This window comes from Branchiostoma floridae, chromosome 8 (genome assembly GCF_000003815.2).
Source record: "Branchiostoma floridae strain S238N-H82 chromosome 8, Bfl_VNyyK, whole genome shotgun sequence".
NCBI lineage: Eukaryota > Metazoa > Chordata > Leptocardii > Amphioxiformes > Branchiostomatidae > Branchiostoma > Branchiostoma floridae.
Genome location: NC_049986.1, coordinates 24,559,990 through 24,577,959, shown reverse-complemented (window position 1 = coordinate 24,577,959; position 17,970 = coordinate 24,559,990). Strand labels below are relative to the sequence as shown.

General features: G+C 43.0%; 2 protein-coding genes across 6 annotated transcripts; one reads left to right on the top strand and one right to left on the bottom strand.

Annotated features, from left to right (window-relative positions):
- The first annotated feature begins 1,351 nt into the window (after positions 1-1,351).
- On the top strand, positions 1,352-9,758 carry LOC118421720 (pre-mRNA-splicing factor 38B-like). 5 transcript variants are annotated; one of them, XR_004831864.1, is made up of 7 exons: positions 1,352-1,715; positions 2,806-2,874; positions 3,244-3,395; positions 4,030-4,090; positions 5,895-6,172; positions 6,549-9,147; positions 9,625-9,758. XR_004831864.1 is itself a non-coding variant. In XM_035829213.1 (6 exons), the coding sequence occupies exons 1-6, from the start codon at positions 1,560-1,562 to the stop codon at positions 7,237-7,239; spliced, it is 1,407 nt and encodes a 468-aa protein (XP_035685106.1). In that variant the 5' UTR covers positions 1,352-1,559; the 3' UTR covers positions 7,240-9,279. The 5 variants fall into 5 exon arrangements, 4 of the variants coding, with proteins under 4 accessions (XP_035685106.1, XP_035685107.1, XP_035685110.1 ...); XM_035829213.1 differs by lacking the exon at positions 9,625-9,758 and having other exon boundaries at positions 6,549-9,279; XM_035829214.1 differs by lacking the exon at positions 9,625-9,758 and having other exon boundaries at positions 1,551-1,715; positions 2,806-2,885; positions 6,549-9,280.
- Positions 9,759-12,135: 2,377 nt separating this feature from the next.
- Positions 12,136-17,252, bottom strand: LOC118422036. Its single transcript, XM_035829541.1, has 3 exons — positions 17,070-17,252; positions 15,453-16,111; positions 12,136-15,150 (listed from the first exon to the last, which is right to left on the bottom strand). The coding sequence occupies exons 1-3, from the start codon at positions 17,126-17,128 to the stop codon at positions 12,329-12,331; spliced, it is 3,540 nt and encodes a 1,179-aa protein (XP_035685434.1). The 5' UTR covers positions 17,129-17,252; the 3' UTR covers positions 12,136-12,328.
- Positions 17,253-17,970: the final 718 nt, after the last annotated feature.

The following is a 17,970-nucleotide window of genomic DNA, read 5'->3' as shown; positions in this document are numbered from 1 at the left end:
GTTCAGTTCATCCTCTTATGAGTTGCCATTAACGATGTCCGTCGTTTGTTCGACCATGCATCTCATGATAGCATCCACTATTTTTCATCATCAGTGACACTGAATAGCCTGACTAAAATCGCGCCCCTAGCAGCCGGCCCTACGATCGGGGGGAGGGGGTCAAGCCCAGCCGACGAGAGCTTGTGTAAACACAGGCTATGACACTGAAGAGATCTCACCTTTCACCTCCGCAGCTTGCATCCAAAAACCCCCAAAAGACCCCCAATAGTACTTACTCTGTGAAGTGGCATTTGTGTACAGGGGTATAAGGGGGTTCTTTAGTACGTACTCTACTTAAGTACGTACAGTACTTACTCTGTGAAGGGGGGTTTGTGTACAGCTGAGGGTTGGTGCAGGGGGGGTTCCTTCACCTCGACGGCTCGCATCTCCCCCACCCCCGGCATGAGATCCCCAGGCCCCCGGGCTGGCTGGGACTGGCCAGGCAGCTCACCCCAGTATGACGGCATGGCTGGAAATAAGGGAACATTTTAGAAACCAAGGGTTTAAGTTAGTGAGTTGTCTTCTTCTTCTTTTTTTTTAGGCTACCAACTGCCGAACATGCCGAATATTCTGTAGCCTATATATACCGACTGTAAGTTTTTTTTTTATCCACTCACAACAGGAAGGTCCCCATCTCTTTTCAAATTATATAAAGTGTGGCTCTCCCCAAACACGGGACCTCTATTTAACGTCCTATCCGAGGGACGGCCCTAGTGTTCTTGCGCTCATTACGTAGATGCAGTTTGGAATCCATCAATGTCCACAGCTCTGTCTTACTATGACTTACCATAACTTTCATCTTCACGGCTGATCACCAGGTGTTGCTCCTTTGTTTTGAACCGCAAATGGGGAGGGGGGCACACGTTAGCAACCTCCCTGCTACTACTGACAACACCAGTGGTCACGACAAGAGAATAAACTTCCTGTACACACTTACCTGAAGGTCTGTACTATCTATTGACGAAGTTGAAGAGGAAACGAAGAAACGACAGGATAAAATAGTAGAAGGTACGATATGCTGGCCAAGGCTTAGAAATTGTCTGGAATGACATACATTTTATGGGGGTGTTGGAAACTTGATGATAAAATTAAACGTCAACAATGTTAGTTTAAGCCTTGTTTGTCTTCCCTTTTCACTTTGCCCAGTAATAAGTAATACCTCACTTTCCGAAAAATAATTATATCTTCGTTTGGTGGAAAATAATGACTTTGTTAAAGTCCATCATCTAAGTTTTCTCCCCTGAATTAGTAGACTAATCCCTCCAGGAAGTCTCGCGAGACCTGTGAGAGGACACGAGATTTCGCACGACCCGCCATTTTGCATGCCGGACGACTTTCTCTGGGTGAAAATTTCCTCAAATTTCTCCGCGTTTCTCCGCCGAATTTCTCTAACGACCGAGGTTCTTCAGTCCTTTGATTCTGTAGAACTCTCCCGTGTATAATTGAGCGGTATTTTACCGCGCGGTTGTCTGTTTTTTACCGAGTTTTTGTCCGGTTAGTGCGCGTCGGTGGAAGTCGCCATGCCGCAGAGCAACGTGCTCCCTTTGTGGGGGAACGATAAGACGATGAACCTGAACTCGCTCATCCTCACCAACATCCAGTCTTCTCCCTACTTCAAGAACGACTTGTTCCAGCTCAAGACGTACCACGAGGTCATAGACGAGATCTACTACAAGGTCGGTGGGTGAAGACTCCTTCATTTCTGCTTTTTCCTTTGTTCTAAACAAGCTAAGGAAACCGAAAAACTACACCGTCTCGTCTGCATGTATGACTATGATGTACAGTGTATTACACACATTCAAAAAGAAATAGATTATTTCGGTTAAAGTGTAGAATTTTCACTAGACATCGATGCCTTGCTGATGAAATGTTGGGACCAGATGACTGTCTTCAGTATACCGCTGTAGTTGTCAAATTATGTAACGTAGTCATGAATTTATGAAGTCATCATATCATGCTTGTCATGTTTCATAATGGGGAAAAATATGATGTCATCATTGCCTACGTAAGGTGTCCATGGCAACGGCTCTGGAAAGCCTGGATGTAATTTGAGAAGTATGCAGACGCTGCAGGGTGATGACATGGTGATGATGTCATCTGCTGTTACTACATGCATTTGTGTGTCGTATTACAGGCATTTCCTGTTAGTGATACACGACTTGAAAGCATCATGTGTCCACGCTTATGCAGAAGTTATGTTTCTTCTTCTTCCTAATAAAGCCCACATTCATGGTGATGAATATTCCAGCATTTTCCGGTTTCGTAGTGCACACGCCGCGTCAGGAGACGGTGATCTTGGCTTAAATCAAAGGGTTGTCCATAAACATTGCCCATTAACCCTGCCTAGTCTACACCATGTAGAGCCGAGCCTTTAGATGAACTATTCTGCAGCTGCCCGTGACTGAAAGATCTTAAAAGTTGCAGCTTCTACGGTGGTCTCGGGTTTCCCATCCTGTGGATTCTATCATGCCTGTAACGCTGGGGCTTGAAGTGTTGTTACATACTAGTTGTGCAGCCCGCCTCTGAACTGCTTCCACTTCCTGTGTACTGATGTTTTTATGTGTGTGTGGGTCCCAGACAGTTGCTGCATAGTCCATCATTGTTTTTAGGTGCACGATAAACCGGATAGTGACTGAGTGAATGTAACAGTAAGTACACATAATATCTGTTATATTGTTGTAGGTCCAGCATGTTAACAGTACATGTTCGGGTTAGTAGATGTTGTGTTGAGTTGCAGGAGTATTTATAAGTTCTGTTGTGTTACAGGTGCAGCACCTTGAACCATGGGAGAAGGGCAGCAGGAACACAGGCGGCCAGACCGGGATGTGCGGGGGGGTAAGTATCATGTATGTCACAGAACCTCCTGTCTTTGTCTACTCTCTTCTCTCTACATGTACATCTCTGTAGAACTGAGAAAACTGCAACTTTCAGCCTTCCTTTTTAAGAATCGTAACAATAACCTGCAAGAAATCACATCTGGTAGAATCAGCGATTTGTCGACAGAGACTCCGATCAAGATTTCTACCACTAGAATTGCCGATTCTACAATTCTACTGGTAGAGATTGCGATCGGTGTCTCTGGCGACAAAATCTCCGATCGAGATCTCTACTGGTAGAATCGCCGATTGTACCAGATCGCAGTCTCTACCCTGACATGTATTTCTATCCATATCTCATGTATTTTCTTTTAACTCCCCTGTGTAGGTCCGTGGTGTAGGGGCGGGTGGTATCGTGTCCACAGCGTACTGTCTGCTGTACAAACTCTTCACCCTGAAGCTGACACGGAAACAGGTGAACGGCCTCCTCCAGCATGGCGACTCCCCGTACATCCGCGGGCTGGGCTTCATGTACATCAGGTGGGTAGGTGCACTGACTTCTTATCTTTCTCAAGATGCTTGTCTTAAGAAAAGGACAGACATCTCAGCTTTCTTCACAATTTTTTGTTCTTCCTAATTCTCTTTAGACTCATAAAAAGATGCAGTACCTTCTTATCTTTCTTAAGACACATGTCTTGAGAACAGGTTAAACGTCTTAGTTTTCTTCACACTGTCGCAACAGACATGCTCTTTGCTAAGGACTGTCCCAATTTCTTCCCTTCCTAAGTCTCCTTAGACTCATAAAAAGGTGTACAACAAGACAGAGATTTTACTACTTTTAGCTTTCTGGTGACCGTTGTAAGGGAAGAACCTTTTGCCTTCTCTAGTATCCGTTGGAGTTAGCCGTCCATGGCATGGTCACAGGCTTTTTGCCATTTCTTAGACAACTACTTTTCTTCAAAGAATTGTCTTGAGAACAGGACAGACTTAAATCCCTCTTGGAAGTTGAACAATTTCTACTTACACACAAAGTTCCAGACAAAGAAGGAAACATGTTGAATCTTGTGAAGACATTGTATTTCTTCCATGTTTTCTTTAAGTTCCAGGAAATTAGAACTGATGTTAAAAATATTGAGAAGTTTCTAACCTGTGTGTGTGATCGTCCCTCCCACAGATACACCCAGCCCCCCGCCGACCTGTGGGAATGGTACGAGCCGTACATCGATGATGACGAGGTACGTTACCGCGGGTAATGGCCGACACCTTTCTCTACTGTCTATACAGAAATATTCGTCATAGCCATACATGTATACACAACATAGCTGTACACTTTGATCCTGCTCTTTTGGCCGTGTTACTGAAAACACGAGATTCAGGAGTTCGCAAAACTCATTAGTGTTACAAAGTTGTGAAAAGGGTTTTTAAGTTTGTCGTGGAATTTTCATATTTGCCAGAATAGTACTGAAAATGAGAGTTTCTACAGCTCTAAAACTTACTTGATGACTAAGTCTAAAATTATAGTAAATATTGAAACCTTTGGAGACAGCAGAGACCTCTTCCTGTTACCATGGTGAGTAATGAGACTCCGCCCTTCCTTTCTCCTTGCATTTTAACGCAAAACAGTGACAGTTACATTTTCATAAACATTAAGAGATTTTTCCACTTCTTGATTTGTGTTTGGATGTTCGGAGTGTTCGGCCACTGATGTTGTGCGTTCTGTGAAACATAGGCAGCGATCTCGGGGCCGGTAGTGCCAGGACGGGACTAGCGGCGGCGGAGCCTCGATTTGAGGTCAAACTTTGAACCTACATGACATGTTGTTTTACTGCCACCTCATGTGGCCGTTTTTTAAAGGCACCTATGGTCATTGAAGCAAGTTTTGTTTTTATATGTATATGTATAAACTACCATCTACATGACAGTCTTTCTAAACAACTTTTTAAAACAACAACTACAAACAATGTCAAGAATATTTAGGGCATAATCAGTGCAGTTTTGTTCATTGTGGTACGTGTCATCCCTGAGTTTTGAATGGTCCGAAAAGGTTTCAAAAGAAATTTCATCCAGTAATGTAACAAGCTTATATTAGGCCACACCAATTTAATTTCTTGGTTCACGGATTCGCTCGCCCCTATTTTTTGGAAAAAAAAATAAAAATAAAAATTACCACTCAGCAAATTTTCACCATAAATGAAACCATTCACCAACTTTCTGGTGTAGCAAACATTAAAGCTGACACTACTTTTGTAATTTTCAACTAACAGGTGCTGTTACTGTACAGTAATAGTGTTTTGTACTTAAAGCTGAAAACTTTTTATTCTTTATGTTTTGGATTAGCCCTTACCTTTACCCCAACCATTTTACAATTTTTATTTTTATTTCACCCTCTCGCTCCATATTTTTTATGAAAAATCCGTGAACCAAGAAATTAAATTGGTGTGGCCTTAGGCCAACAATCTGAATGCTCAACATTTGCGAATTCTAGTGGTGCACTGGTGCAACAGGGCTCTCAACTATTGCTTTGCTTCGTGTTTAGCTTATCCTGTTCCTATGATGTTTATTGCAAGGAAGATTTTTTTTCTTTTACATTTCTTAACGCTGTGGTAATGCCACATTGCAGGGAGGAATAAGATTGTAAAGCCTTACAGAAACTTGTTGCTTAAGTGAGTCCGCCACCCTCCCTCTTTTTTTTAAATCAAAGTTGAAAACTGTAATTTCCAACACAAAAATTGGATCTGGAGTTGAACAGTTGAAGATTTGGGGACAAGGAACTTCACTGATACAATGTTGCAGGGTTATTTTAAGATTGTAAAGCATTACAGGAGCATGTTGCTAACACTACACAGTCGCCCCCCCCCTCCCTTTTTTTATAATCAAGTTGAAAACTGCAATTTCCAACACAGAAATGGGAGTCAGAGTTGAAAATTTGGGTTCAAGGAATGTTACTTTTTGTGCTGATACAGTGTTTTAAGATTGTAAAGCCTAACAGAAACAAGTTACCAACAGCCCTGCCCCCCTCCCCCTGATGTATCTCTACAGGAGCTGGACGTGAAGGCGGGTACCGGCTGCATGATGACAGTAGGAGAGATGCTGCGCAGCTTCCTCGGTAAGATCGAGTGGTTCTCCACCCTGTTCCCCCGCATCCCCGTCCCCATACAGAAGGACCTGGAGGGCAAGCTGGCCTCCCGACCGTTGCTACGGAAACGCCCCGCCCCTGATGCAGAGGAGGAGGTGGAGGAGGAGGCTGCGGAGCACATCCCGGACGAGGAGGTGTCGTGGGGCGAGGCGGAGCGCCGATCGCGGGCACGCCGGAGCAGGTGAGCGAAAGGTCATGACACCTTACGAACTTTGAACTTACGAACTTTGAACTTTTACCTTGATCTGAGATCAACATTACATGAGAACAACGTTATTTTTGTACATTAATAATGCATGTGACATACTACTTCAACTACTTAAACATTAAAATTGTTCTTAAAGAATACAAGAATAATTAGAACTATACTGCTTTGATTAAGTGCTGTCACCATGACATGTACTTGGCTTGTAACAGCATAAACAGGCTTACTTATTCATTCATTTATTCATTCGATTGTTCACTCATTCATTTATGCAGTCAATATTGTTTGTGTTGGTTAACCTTTAATAAGACATTAGTAGCAGGAGGATTGAATGACTTGTTCTGTTGTCCAGGTCCTCTAGCAGGGAGGCCACAAAGCCCACCTCCCGCACTTCCAGCCCAGCGCAGAAGAAACGGACGGACTTCGAGCGAGACCTGGAGCGCGAGAGAGACCGCCAGCGCCGGGAGAAGGAGCGCCCTCGTAGCCGGAGCTCGGACAGGCCCCGGGAGCGCCGACGCAGCCGAAGTCGCGAGAAGAAACGCAGCAAGAGCCAAGACAAGCAGTCTCCGAGCAAGTCTCGCGACCGGAGGGACCGGCGGCGATCACGTAGCCGAGAACGGAAGCGGTCACGCAGCAGGGACCGTAGACAGCGGTCACGAAGCCGCGACAAGAAGCGTTCCCGTAGCCAGGACCAGGACGGCAGACGGGAGTCCGACAAACGCGAGAGGAAACAACACCGTTCGCGCAGCCGCGAGCGCAAAGAACGGTCCGGCTCGAAGGATCATCACAAGGAGCGCTCGGGCTCCAAACACAAGGACGGACGCTCGTCGGAACACAGAGACGTTTCTCGCAAGGAGAAGAAACAAAGGAAAGACAGGGAGTCCAGAGACAGGGACAGACACAAGGAGAGGAGGCGTAGTCGTTCACGGAGCAGAGATCGTTCGCACAAGCACAGCAGAGGGGACGACAGGCGAAACGCACACCAGGGCTCCGACAATGATGTAGAGGAGGGACAGATAGACGATGTACAAAATTCCAGCTAGGTCCTTTAAGTCATCCTGTTTATAATATACACACTAGAGGTGAGGAATCATAGTCCAAGAAAATTTGTACAGGAAGATCCTTTCATTGCTCCAAGATTTTGTTGGAATTCGTTAGATTTTATACAGCCTCCCAACTAGGGTAGCACAGACTAAATTCCATGGACGTCATTTAGGCCTGCTTTGATTCTTTCCTGTGTCCTGAAAAACAAAATGTTTGCAGTGAAATCAACTCATCAAAGTTGTATCGAAAAGAATGTCCCTTTATTCAGATAATTTCGTTCCTTCAAAAGATACCCCTCATAGAATCAAGCCTATGTAACCCAAGTGATGACAAACCACAACACAGAATGTTTTCATCGTTATTTTTTCTCTTGTTAAGCTAGACATCAAACTAACGCACCCTTCTCATGTGTAGTTTGAGTTCCACAGACGACCAAAGCGATGTTATTCCATGTAACCAGCTTCTAAGGACCAAGTGCAAAAGGAGCAATTTTGTATTGTTTTCTGTTGAAGTTAAGCCAGAACATGTTACCATACCTCAGTGTTCGTAAGCTTCAGGCATCTGTCTGGATTCTTGATAAATGTGTAACCGTTAATGTTAGTCTTTTGATGCGTTATTCAGGCCATTCCGTTGTGTTTTTTTTATATAGAGAGGGTGTGGTAAATGTGTATGTAAATAGATGGTGTGAAGAAATTGAACTGAAGATATGAAAAGCACGAAAATACAGATTCACAATTTTTTCTTTACATATCTTGCCATTTGCCCCCAAACAACTGGGTTTAATGTATTTTGATGCAGCTGGATGGAAGCACAAATGTACAAACACTTTTTACCCACAGTCTCTTTCACCACATGAAGTATGGTACAACAAAAAGAACCAGTTGAACAACAGTTGAGCAAGGCTCTGTCTTCCGGTTGCCCCCCTCCCCAGTCTGTTGTACAGATGTGTGTTTTGTACTCCCAGCTGGAAGTGTAAAGCGAGGGAGAGAGAGAATCTGATATGTAAATGTCTGACCACGAACACTGTGCCTGAGGATGATAGGAAGCCTACGGCACCTGATGTAACATTTCCGAACTGAAAAAGAAGGAATAGAATAGGATAGATTCTGTCAGGATAAGGATTGAAGAGAAAAGTAGTAGTATCAGTTATTTGATTATACTGCTACTGGGATCCCTGACATGGGTAGGCAACAGTTGGATAGCTGAAAAAGAATCAGTGCTGATAACTTTAAATTTGAAATGTTGGTTTCCATGGTTTCTGGATTTCACCGGCAAAATCTTGTAATCCTGCGGTTTCAAAATGTCAGTGGATGGACAGTTAATTTTATGTCTCATTATTAAGACATGGCTGTCTTAACTTGCATACATGACAGAGACGGTCCGTTTGCCTACCAACACTTAAAAAGTTTGTGATGGATTCCAAATCAACCAGCATGTAATGAAGCCCTGGTGGCTCATTTGTAAAAAAAAAAACAGCATTTGTGCACAGGAACCACTGTAATGGAACCACTCGCTACTAGCTTTCATGTGAAAGAGGCACCGAAATGAAAGTGTCCAATGAGATGAAAAATCTTAACGAAAACTCTGAGCAGACTTTGATACACACTTGTATGTATGTATGTATGCTCCTACAATCCCCCAGATGTATATATTTCATAGAGTAGTTTTGGAGCTATTGTATGTAAGGGAAAACTGACCAAAGGAGGGGGGTGGTGAAAAAAAATATTGATAACTTTTCTGTCTTTCTAGCTGTAGTCAAGAGAATCGTTGTGTTATCTTTAAAATCACAATGTGCAACAGTTTACTGTAGTCTTCAGTGCCGAGGTGTAATAATGTCTCAGACCAGATTTCCTTGATTTTTCAGACTTTTGTTGAGAATTATGTGTAAGTAACAACCAAGATTGGAGGTATTTGATGATTTTGTACTTTATTGATGATGAGATGATTGTGTAGTTTGTACTTTGATTATGTTGTTGAAGCCATTGAGTTTGGATGCAAACTTCACAGAGGAGAATAAATACCAGATGTACGTACTGTTTATAATTTGTTTTTATCATCATTTTAGCAAGCTACCGGTAATGGCAAAGCACAGTAAGTATGCCATGCATGTACATAACTGTATGTCATACTGTTAGGCCGCAATAACGTTCGATATGGATGTTCCAGGCAGGGTGATAACTTTGGTTATCACATGGTTCTACTGTAATCACACAGGCTTTCATGGAACCATTCAAACACACTTTGAGTGACATGCTGTCAAAAATTCACATTTGAATTGCTGTGACAATGCCAACTTTTCTCAAGTCTCGGGTGGGTATGGCATAAATAAAATACAACACGGTGTATTTCATATGCAACTGTAGTACCAGGGTACAAGAATGGAGGTATTTGATGATTTTGTACTTTAGTGATGATGATATGATGATTGTGTAGTTTGTACTTTGATTATGTTGTTGAAGCCATTGAGTTTGGATGCAAACTTTACAGAGGAGAATAAATACCAGATGTACGTACTGTTTATAACCTGTTTTTATCATCATTTTAGCAAGCTAATGGCAAAGCACAAGGATAGGTAGTAAGTATACCATGCATGTACATACCTGTATGCCATACTTGCAGATATGCCACAATAATATTTGATACAGGTGTTCCAGACAGGGTGATAACTTTAGTTTTTGTCACACAGGGTTCTACTGTTAGAATCTCAAACACACTTTGCGCTGCTGTCCAAAACTGAAATATAATTCTGACATTGGAATTGCTGTGGCAATTTGTTTGAGGACACAATTTTCTCAACAAGTTTTCTCCTGTGGGTATTACATAAATAAAATACAACACGGTGCATTACATTGAAATACATCACACTCCATCCCACGCCTCCTGCAGATGGGATTGGCCTTTGGCGATCCGACCCACAGCCAGGCTGCAGTACCTTGGGTGATATGGAATACACAGTGTTGTATTCTATATATTCACACATGTACATAGTGGGATATATAGGATAGGAAGAGGGATGCGGGGAATGTTTTTTTAGAATGTTGACATACCATGTATTTTTTTTTTCATAATGTAGTGAGCATTATCTGATATTGGAACATAGTTTTAACATGCGTTATCTTTCCTGAAGTTTGTTTGACCTACAGGAACATGGAACAAAGAATAAGAAGGCTTAGCCAATAGTACCCCATTCCAGACATTTATTCAGTAGCAAAAATTACAACTTTTTCAGCTGTTGTAATTGGCATACAAGGCACTTTCCAGATAATCTCCAAGCAAATTGTACAGTAGCATGAGGGGCCTAGCTATACACGCTCCTACTTGTAGGCTGACTAAACTCCTTTGCCAGCTTTTGATACAATCTTATGCTTCCGTAGGATCTGCTTGCAGCACTGGCTATAGGCCTCGTAATTATTGTTGAGATAGCCAACCCGGAAGCGCCCCCGTCATCCTTTGCGCCGAGTTTTCCTCGCTCGGAACTCGCTGGATCGGCTTCAAGGCACCCGCCGGGCGGCTTCGGCGTACCCTTTCGCCAATCTTCGGGTTCGGCACCCGCATTTCGCCGATCATTCCGAAGCCTATAGCCTATGCTTGTAGGGGCAAAATCTGCTACTACTGTTACCTGTAACAGTCTTGCTAACAGGTACCATCCTAACACAGCAGACAGGTCACTTTACTGTCGGATGAACCCTACTGACAGTTGGACTGACTGTCCAGGTTTCTATGTACAGTTTAATATAACCAGTGAGTGAGATTAGGTTAGACTGGTTACGGATGGTACCAGGCCTGAATTGCTGGGTTTCATACTAGAAATACATAAGTCTTGACAGACTAAGTTAAATAGCTAAATGTACAAGTCATGTATAGCTGGCCCTGAGTAAGAATGGTACTTTGGTCTATAGGCTTCAGTTTCTTACTGAAAAAAACAACAACAATGATAATAATAAAAAAAGCAAGCATGTCATTTCAGTGACTCAGCATTAGTGTGAATTTCACTCAACTGAGAATATTACCTGTTTTGGTCATATCTTCACTTATCAAATCTTATCACGAGAAGGAACCCCTTTAAAGATGCAATGTTGATTACTTGAATCTATTACATAATGTTCACCAAGGAAACTGAACTGACTTCTTAAATAGATCTTTATACAGAGTCCTACTATCATATCTTAATACACTTATAACGTAATGAATATTCCTTAAAAGTAATTCTGGAATACTCCTGTCCTGTTCTCAGTTCAGTTCTCACCATGGTTACAATGGGAAGTAAAATGGCCTGACTGAGATTTTCAACCTAATTTCAAATTTCAATATGCAAGTTTCTAAGTCGAACTGTGTTAAACAACCGATTTCCTAAAAACATTATAATTTCAACAGTAGTCACGCCATCCATGATCGAGTGTATATAGTTTACATTCTACAACTTCCCCTGACTCCTTCAGGGCCTGGAGACCCATCCTGCGTATATGTATAGCTAATAGACACTTTCTGTCACCAAGAAAGAAGGGTGATTGATTTAGGTTGCTCCATGCCCATTTTTTATGTCAAGACTGCCATCTTTACTATACGACCAAAATTCTTGGGAAGTACTGTGGCTGTGTATGTGTGTCTATATATGTAATTAGATGTATGTGTGTGTGCATGTGCGTGTAACTCTGTATGCGTGCCTGTTTGTATGTTTGTATGTGTGTGTGTGTGTGTGTGTGTGCATGTGTGCGTGCGTGTGTGTGCGTGCATTTGTGTGTCCGGGTATGTGTGTGTGTGTGTGTGTGTGTGCGTGCGTGCATGTCCATGCATGTGTGTGCGTGCGTGCATGTGCGTGGGTGTGCATGTGTTTGTGTGCGTGCATGTGTGTGTGCGTGCGTGTATGCGTGTCCGTGCATGTGTGTGTGCGTGCGTGTATGTATGCGTGTATGTGTGTGTGCATGTGTGTGTGTGTGTGTGTGTGTGTGTGTGTGTGTGACTATGGGTGGATTGGCAGTTTGCAATCTCTGGATGCCTTGTTGGCCCTGTTTTCATCCATACCTGGGGCAACATTTGCAACAGCAGATTCCTTCTTCTCAAATAATCCAAAATATCTTTGTCTTGTATCTAAACTGTTGTTACTCTATCACAATTGACCGCATTCACTTTGATGCTGTTGGATTTGTCTTCTTCCTGGTTCCGTTTAGGTGCCCGGAAAACTATCTTGCAACAGACCCCCTTGAGTACCCCTTCAGCTGCGGTCACGCTCTCTGGCCAGTGGTCCTGTGCCAGCTGCAGAAGTCGTCTGGTGCACACTCTGGCTCTCCTCAGCTCGTTCTGTTTGATGTGGACGTAAATCAGATCTAGCAGCGCGTCCCCAATACTTGGGTGGTACTCCTCCCTCTTCAGCTCCACCCTGTAGGCTTTCCGGAACATCTCAGCTGCCTCCTCCAGTTCCTCGGTCATAAACTTGAACTCCCCAGCTGTGATGTAGTATTCTGTCAGTTTCGTGGGTGTGTTACCAGCTTTACTCTCGATTCCAACCAGTTCAAGCATCTTACCGTACATTCTTTGTCCCATTGGGATGAGGTCAACTTCCTCTGCATTCTCAGCAACTATTGTGCAATACTTCATCAAATTTGCACAGTAGTTCATCACGATGATGTTGCCTAAATTTGCCAGTACCCCGAAGTCATAACATTGGGATGTGGTCAGTCCCTTTATCATTTGATTCATATCTTGTTTCTGTTTGTCCAATGAGTTTTGCTCCCCTCTTAACTTCACTATCGAAGCATTGCCCAGTATGTCAGTCATTACCAGGAAATAGACAAGAAACATAGCCCCCATCGCTTTGTTGACTTTTGCGCATGTAGAGAGAGCACTAATGACTAGCGCTTGCCGCAGGTGACCGCTGTTAGATCCTTGAGGGTCCTCATCATCCTTGTTGGGGAGGGCTTTCCCAAGTGTGTACAGGATGGTAACATACAGCTCTGGAAGAAATGTCATTTTCAATGTTTCTGTAGGAATCGCCAGATCTGTGCCAACTAGCGTCTCATACATCTCCACTGTGAGAGGCTCAAAATTCTCCACCATGTTTTGCAGTGCCACCGTGATTCTATCATCTGTGCCAAGTTTGTCACTTACAGCTGTTAGGTGCTCCTTGGTGATGACCCGCCTTATTACTGTTTCTTGGAAGAAGTTGTCGTCCAATGACTGACTCGCTCCAGCTAGTGATTCGTACAGCTCTTGTAAGTAACGGTAACGTTGTGTATAGAAAATAACGTTGTCTGGATTCTGTACGTTATTGTAGAGGCTGTGCCCAGCTATGCGTGCAAACTCCAGTAGTAGTTTCTCAGCTTCAATCAAGCACTCCTCAGACAAGGCTGGTGATCCCTTCTGTATGAGCAGATGACCGTACACCATAAGCAGCCTGGCCTTCATCAGGGGGTATTCTGTGCATACCGCCCTTAGATTATCCGCATGCTTCAGAGCTGCCTCCACGTGGGGCATTAGAGACACGCTGAATTTATACATCTCAGCATACAGTGTGTCCTTCGAAAAGAACTTGACAAGTATCTGCAGAAGCCTGTTGATGCAGGTTGTTGTCTGTTGCTCTTTTTCCAGTTGGAGACGGAGGGCCATTTGTGTGACACCATGGATGGACAAACGACGTTTGATTCCTTCGCCATCGATGGAGCCAAGTGAGAACATCCTCATCCTTTCCGTAAAGTGTGCTTCGGACCCAATCGTTGGACTGCTTGTCAAAGCAGCTTTCAATATCAGGACAGGAATTTTGTTGGGCTCTAAAAAGGCACACTGTTGCAGCATGACCTTGCACGTCTTCTCTGCTTCCGGACTGCACTGATCATCCAGGCTGTCTATGGCCAGTTGTAGGGCTGCAAAGATATTTCTGGCTGCATCTTGCTGTTCTGGCTTGTAGTACTTCTGAAGCCACCTGTCCTCTCTGTCCATCAGTGCTTCCATCGCGGCCCTTCCACCCCGTAGCTGCCGCTTGTACTCCGCCACTGTCATGCTACCCGTATTGATGGAGGCTCGGGCTGCTGCTAGCCCCAGGGGCAGACAGCTGAAGAGGTTTGCGAGTTCCTTAACATGTTCTGGGGGAGTTCCCTGAGGCATCTGGGGGGATAGGAACTCCACTGCTTCATCCTCTGTGAATCCCTCTTGTGGGATGCTCCTTACATCTTCGTGGCAAAGAAATGAATCTTGTGTTGTGATTATCAGTTTGGCAGAGGACCTCATTAATTGATGCGGGATTGCGACCGTTGGGGACAGATCATTTATGATGAGGAGACAATGTTTCCAGCGGGAGATATTGCTCTGAAACATGCTGATGTCATTAACATTGGCTCCCCTATCCAATCTCTGTTGTAGCTTTTCTATTCCATCCTTGAGCTTCTCTTCTGAACTTCCATCTAGCAGCCAAACCACTGCATGAGGGTGCATGCGTGCATAATCACCGGCCACTTTGATAGCCAGTTGTGTCTTCCCTGACCCGGGCATGCCATGAAGGATGGCTCCCCTGGATGACTCTAGGCTGTTACTCACCTCACGTTCTTTCTTGGTGACAAAATAGTGATCCACCACCCCACTTAAGTTTGAAATGTGCTTAACATTGTCAGGATATATTCCTCTTGGATCTAACACTTTTACAAGCTCATTATATCCCTCGCTCTGGAGAATGTCTAAAAACATTAAGAATTTCTCGGGTTCTGCATTTTCTAATACTAATACAAGCTTATCCACACTTTCTTTAACAGATAGCTTTTGATCAGATACAGTTTTCAACTCTTCCTCTGATATGACGTGTTTTGAAAACATTACCTTCAGGAGCTTGGAAAGGGCAAATCTGTCTCTCACCTCTTCCACGATCTTTGCGCTGTCGTTCAGCAGAAGAGCGTTGTGTATCATCTTCATTGTTGTGTCAGGATCTGAAACCCAAATTTGATTCCTTTTGGAAGACAAGCAAAATGTACTTCACCCCCACTAGAGTTACCGATGAAAAAGATACCGCATAAAGAAATGTTAAGTTATTTTGTAAACGTCCTCCCCGTTCACTCTGCTATTGTCACTTGTTGTTTAAAGAACCATTGAAGATTAGACCAATTAGGGGTTAAAGGGTATTACAAAAGCTCAATAACCTCAACAGAGTGTGCCATGTGTCGATGATGTGAGAGGATGACTGAAGTCAAAGGTTGGAACAACAGTTGAACCAATGATAACGCTTACGTACCTGGTTCCTTCAGTTCAACTTCGGCAGTAAGCAGAACGCCACCTGCGTCCGTTACAACCTTTCCCCCAAATTCCTGGTAGATTTCAACCACATTCACGGACTTCTCCTCTCTTTTTCCTTTGTCCTTTTGCAAGGTGAACACAATATTTCCCTGCAGGCGGTAGTTAAGTGAATAAGGCACCGTGACGACCTTCTCTGTTGTGATCATTTCTGTGAGCAATGTTGAGTGAGGAGGCAGCGGCAGCCTTGTTACATGGCCTAAAGTTTCTTCTGTTCCCGAGGTTGTTGTCTCCGTTTCGGATAGGCGATACTGCCCCCTTACTTTGACACCCAAGCCTACATTTTCAGGTAGTCCCACGCTAACAGATAGCCCCCCTGACAGCTGTTTTGCTGTTGTTTGTTTCCAGACACATGTGTACTTTTTAGTACTTTGGTCTGAGACCTCCGGTTCTGCAGTGGTATGGTACAATCTATTTCTGATTGTCGTTTTTCTGCGTCTAACCGACTTGTTCTCCTTTCTTTCCTCTTCACTGTAGTTAATGTTTCCCTCTACGACTTTGAGGTCACTCGTGTCGACGTGCACAACGTCGTACTTCGAGCCATACTTTTTCTGCGCCCAAGCGGTGCATGCGTCATCAATGTTTGTCATGCTGACTGGACTGTAGAAACATAGTAGAATAAGGGATAATTTATGGTTAGTGGAAATATAGGGTCAGAGTCCGGATCCGTAACTGAAATCGCTGAAAACATGTGCAACTGTACCAGACATTGAGTTGCAATGGTTTTGTTTTATGTTTTCATTGTAGGGTTTCTGGAGTGACTTTCGCTCTTGGCACGTTAAGCAGGCACTATAATTATGTTTTTCCCGAAGATATATTATGTTGTCCCGAAGATAAATTAAGAAAATATCTTGTTTTTGCTGGCCTCCCAAATTTTAGCCAATCAAAACTCAGAATTTTATTTCAAAGGCCGATGAAGGGGCAGGTGTGGACTTGGTTTAGCTATTAAATAAATAAAAACTCAGGTCAAAAGTCAGAAAAGGGCGGCAGCCAATCGAAAAGTCAGAAAAGTCCCGAGTTTGATTTATGCAGAAACTTGTCTATGCTTGTATACTTTGAAATGTGGTTCTTAGAATAGCCCAATTACATCTTTTTCATAAAACTGTACAAGAAGGAACTGATTTAAGTGATTTTGACAAGAACAAGAACAACTGCGTCCAATTCATCATGCACCTAACCCGTTCACAAATCATGTTTATTATCAGAGTAATTCAATACAAAAAAACATAAACTATGTTAATGAACAAAGTAAGTTAGTAAAAAAAAAACTTATATTTCTAGCTTGTGTATTTCAGAATGTAGTTCTTAAAATAGCCATATTACATCTTTTGCACAAAATGCACAAAAAGAAACTAATTAAAGTGATTTTGACAAGAACAATTGCGTGTATCTTATTGTGCGCTTTATAATAAACTATTCAGAAAGCATTTTTAATATCAGAGTAATTCATTGACTAAATAACAGTACATAAATTATGTTCACGCAACTTGAAACAAAGCTAGAACGATTTCAGTTTAGGATGAAAATGAGATATTCAGACTCTATTATATCAACTTACTTATCAGATCTTCTTGAAGCTTGCTTTTGGCAAGGAAGACATCCGCAACAGAGAGCCATGATCTCTAGTGAGTACACTGCTGTCCTTTCGCACTTCGTTCAGCCTGATCAGGTCGACAATCCTACACTATAAAAAAACATGACAGGAAAATGGCTACAAGGGTGAAATACAATACAAAACTAGAGTTCCAATTGATTTCAACCTTTACAACTGCTAAATCCTTTACTTTTGTCATAGAAAATAATTAAGGTCCTCATTTGCATAAATTATACTTGTTGATCATCTCCTCCACCCAAATATGAGACGTACAAAATCTACACTAAGAAAGGAGGCAATCATTGCATTTTTTATAATTCATGCAAATGAGATTCTTATTTGGGTGGTAAACCTACACCACTTATAAATCATGACCACATCATGTCCAGAACTCGAGATATCTATCCCGGTGTGACGGAGTCACCTGAAAAGACTTGGAGCGGCCCATAGATGTCTAAAGATAGAGAGGAAGTAGGTCACAAGAGGGGCCAGACGCTGGGAGAGAAGGACGGGTCTTAGGTACCGTCGTAGGCCTAGGCTAGCTCTAGACACAGTTGTACTAAGCGTAGGAAGGAGATTAAAAAGGAGTTCTTCTCCAGTTGTGTGTTGGACTGACTCGGTTCCCTGACAACCGGAAGTTCCACTGCAGCACCATACCAAGCCGCTAGAGAGCCCAAAATCTAATAATTTCCAGGTCTCATCAAGACTTACCAACATACCAAATATCAATAAATCCATCCAGGCGTTCTCGAGTTATGGTGGTCTTCTACAAACACACACACAAACGCTACCGAAACTAGAAAAACCGGTATTTGCTTAGGAACAAATTCAGCTATTTTCAATCCGCTCTCCCCCTTAATGAAAA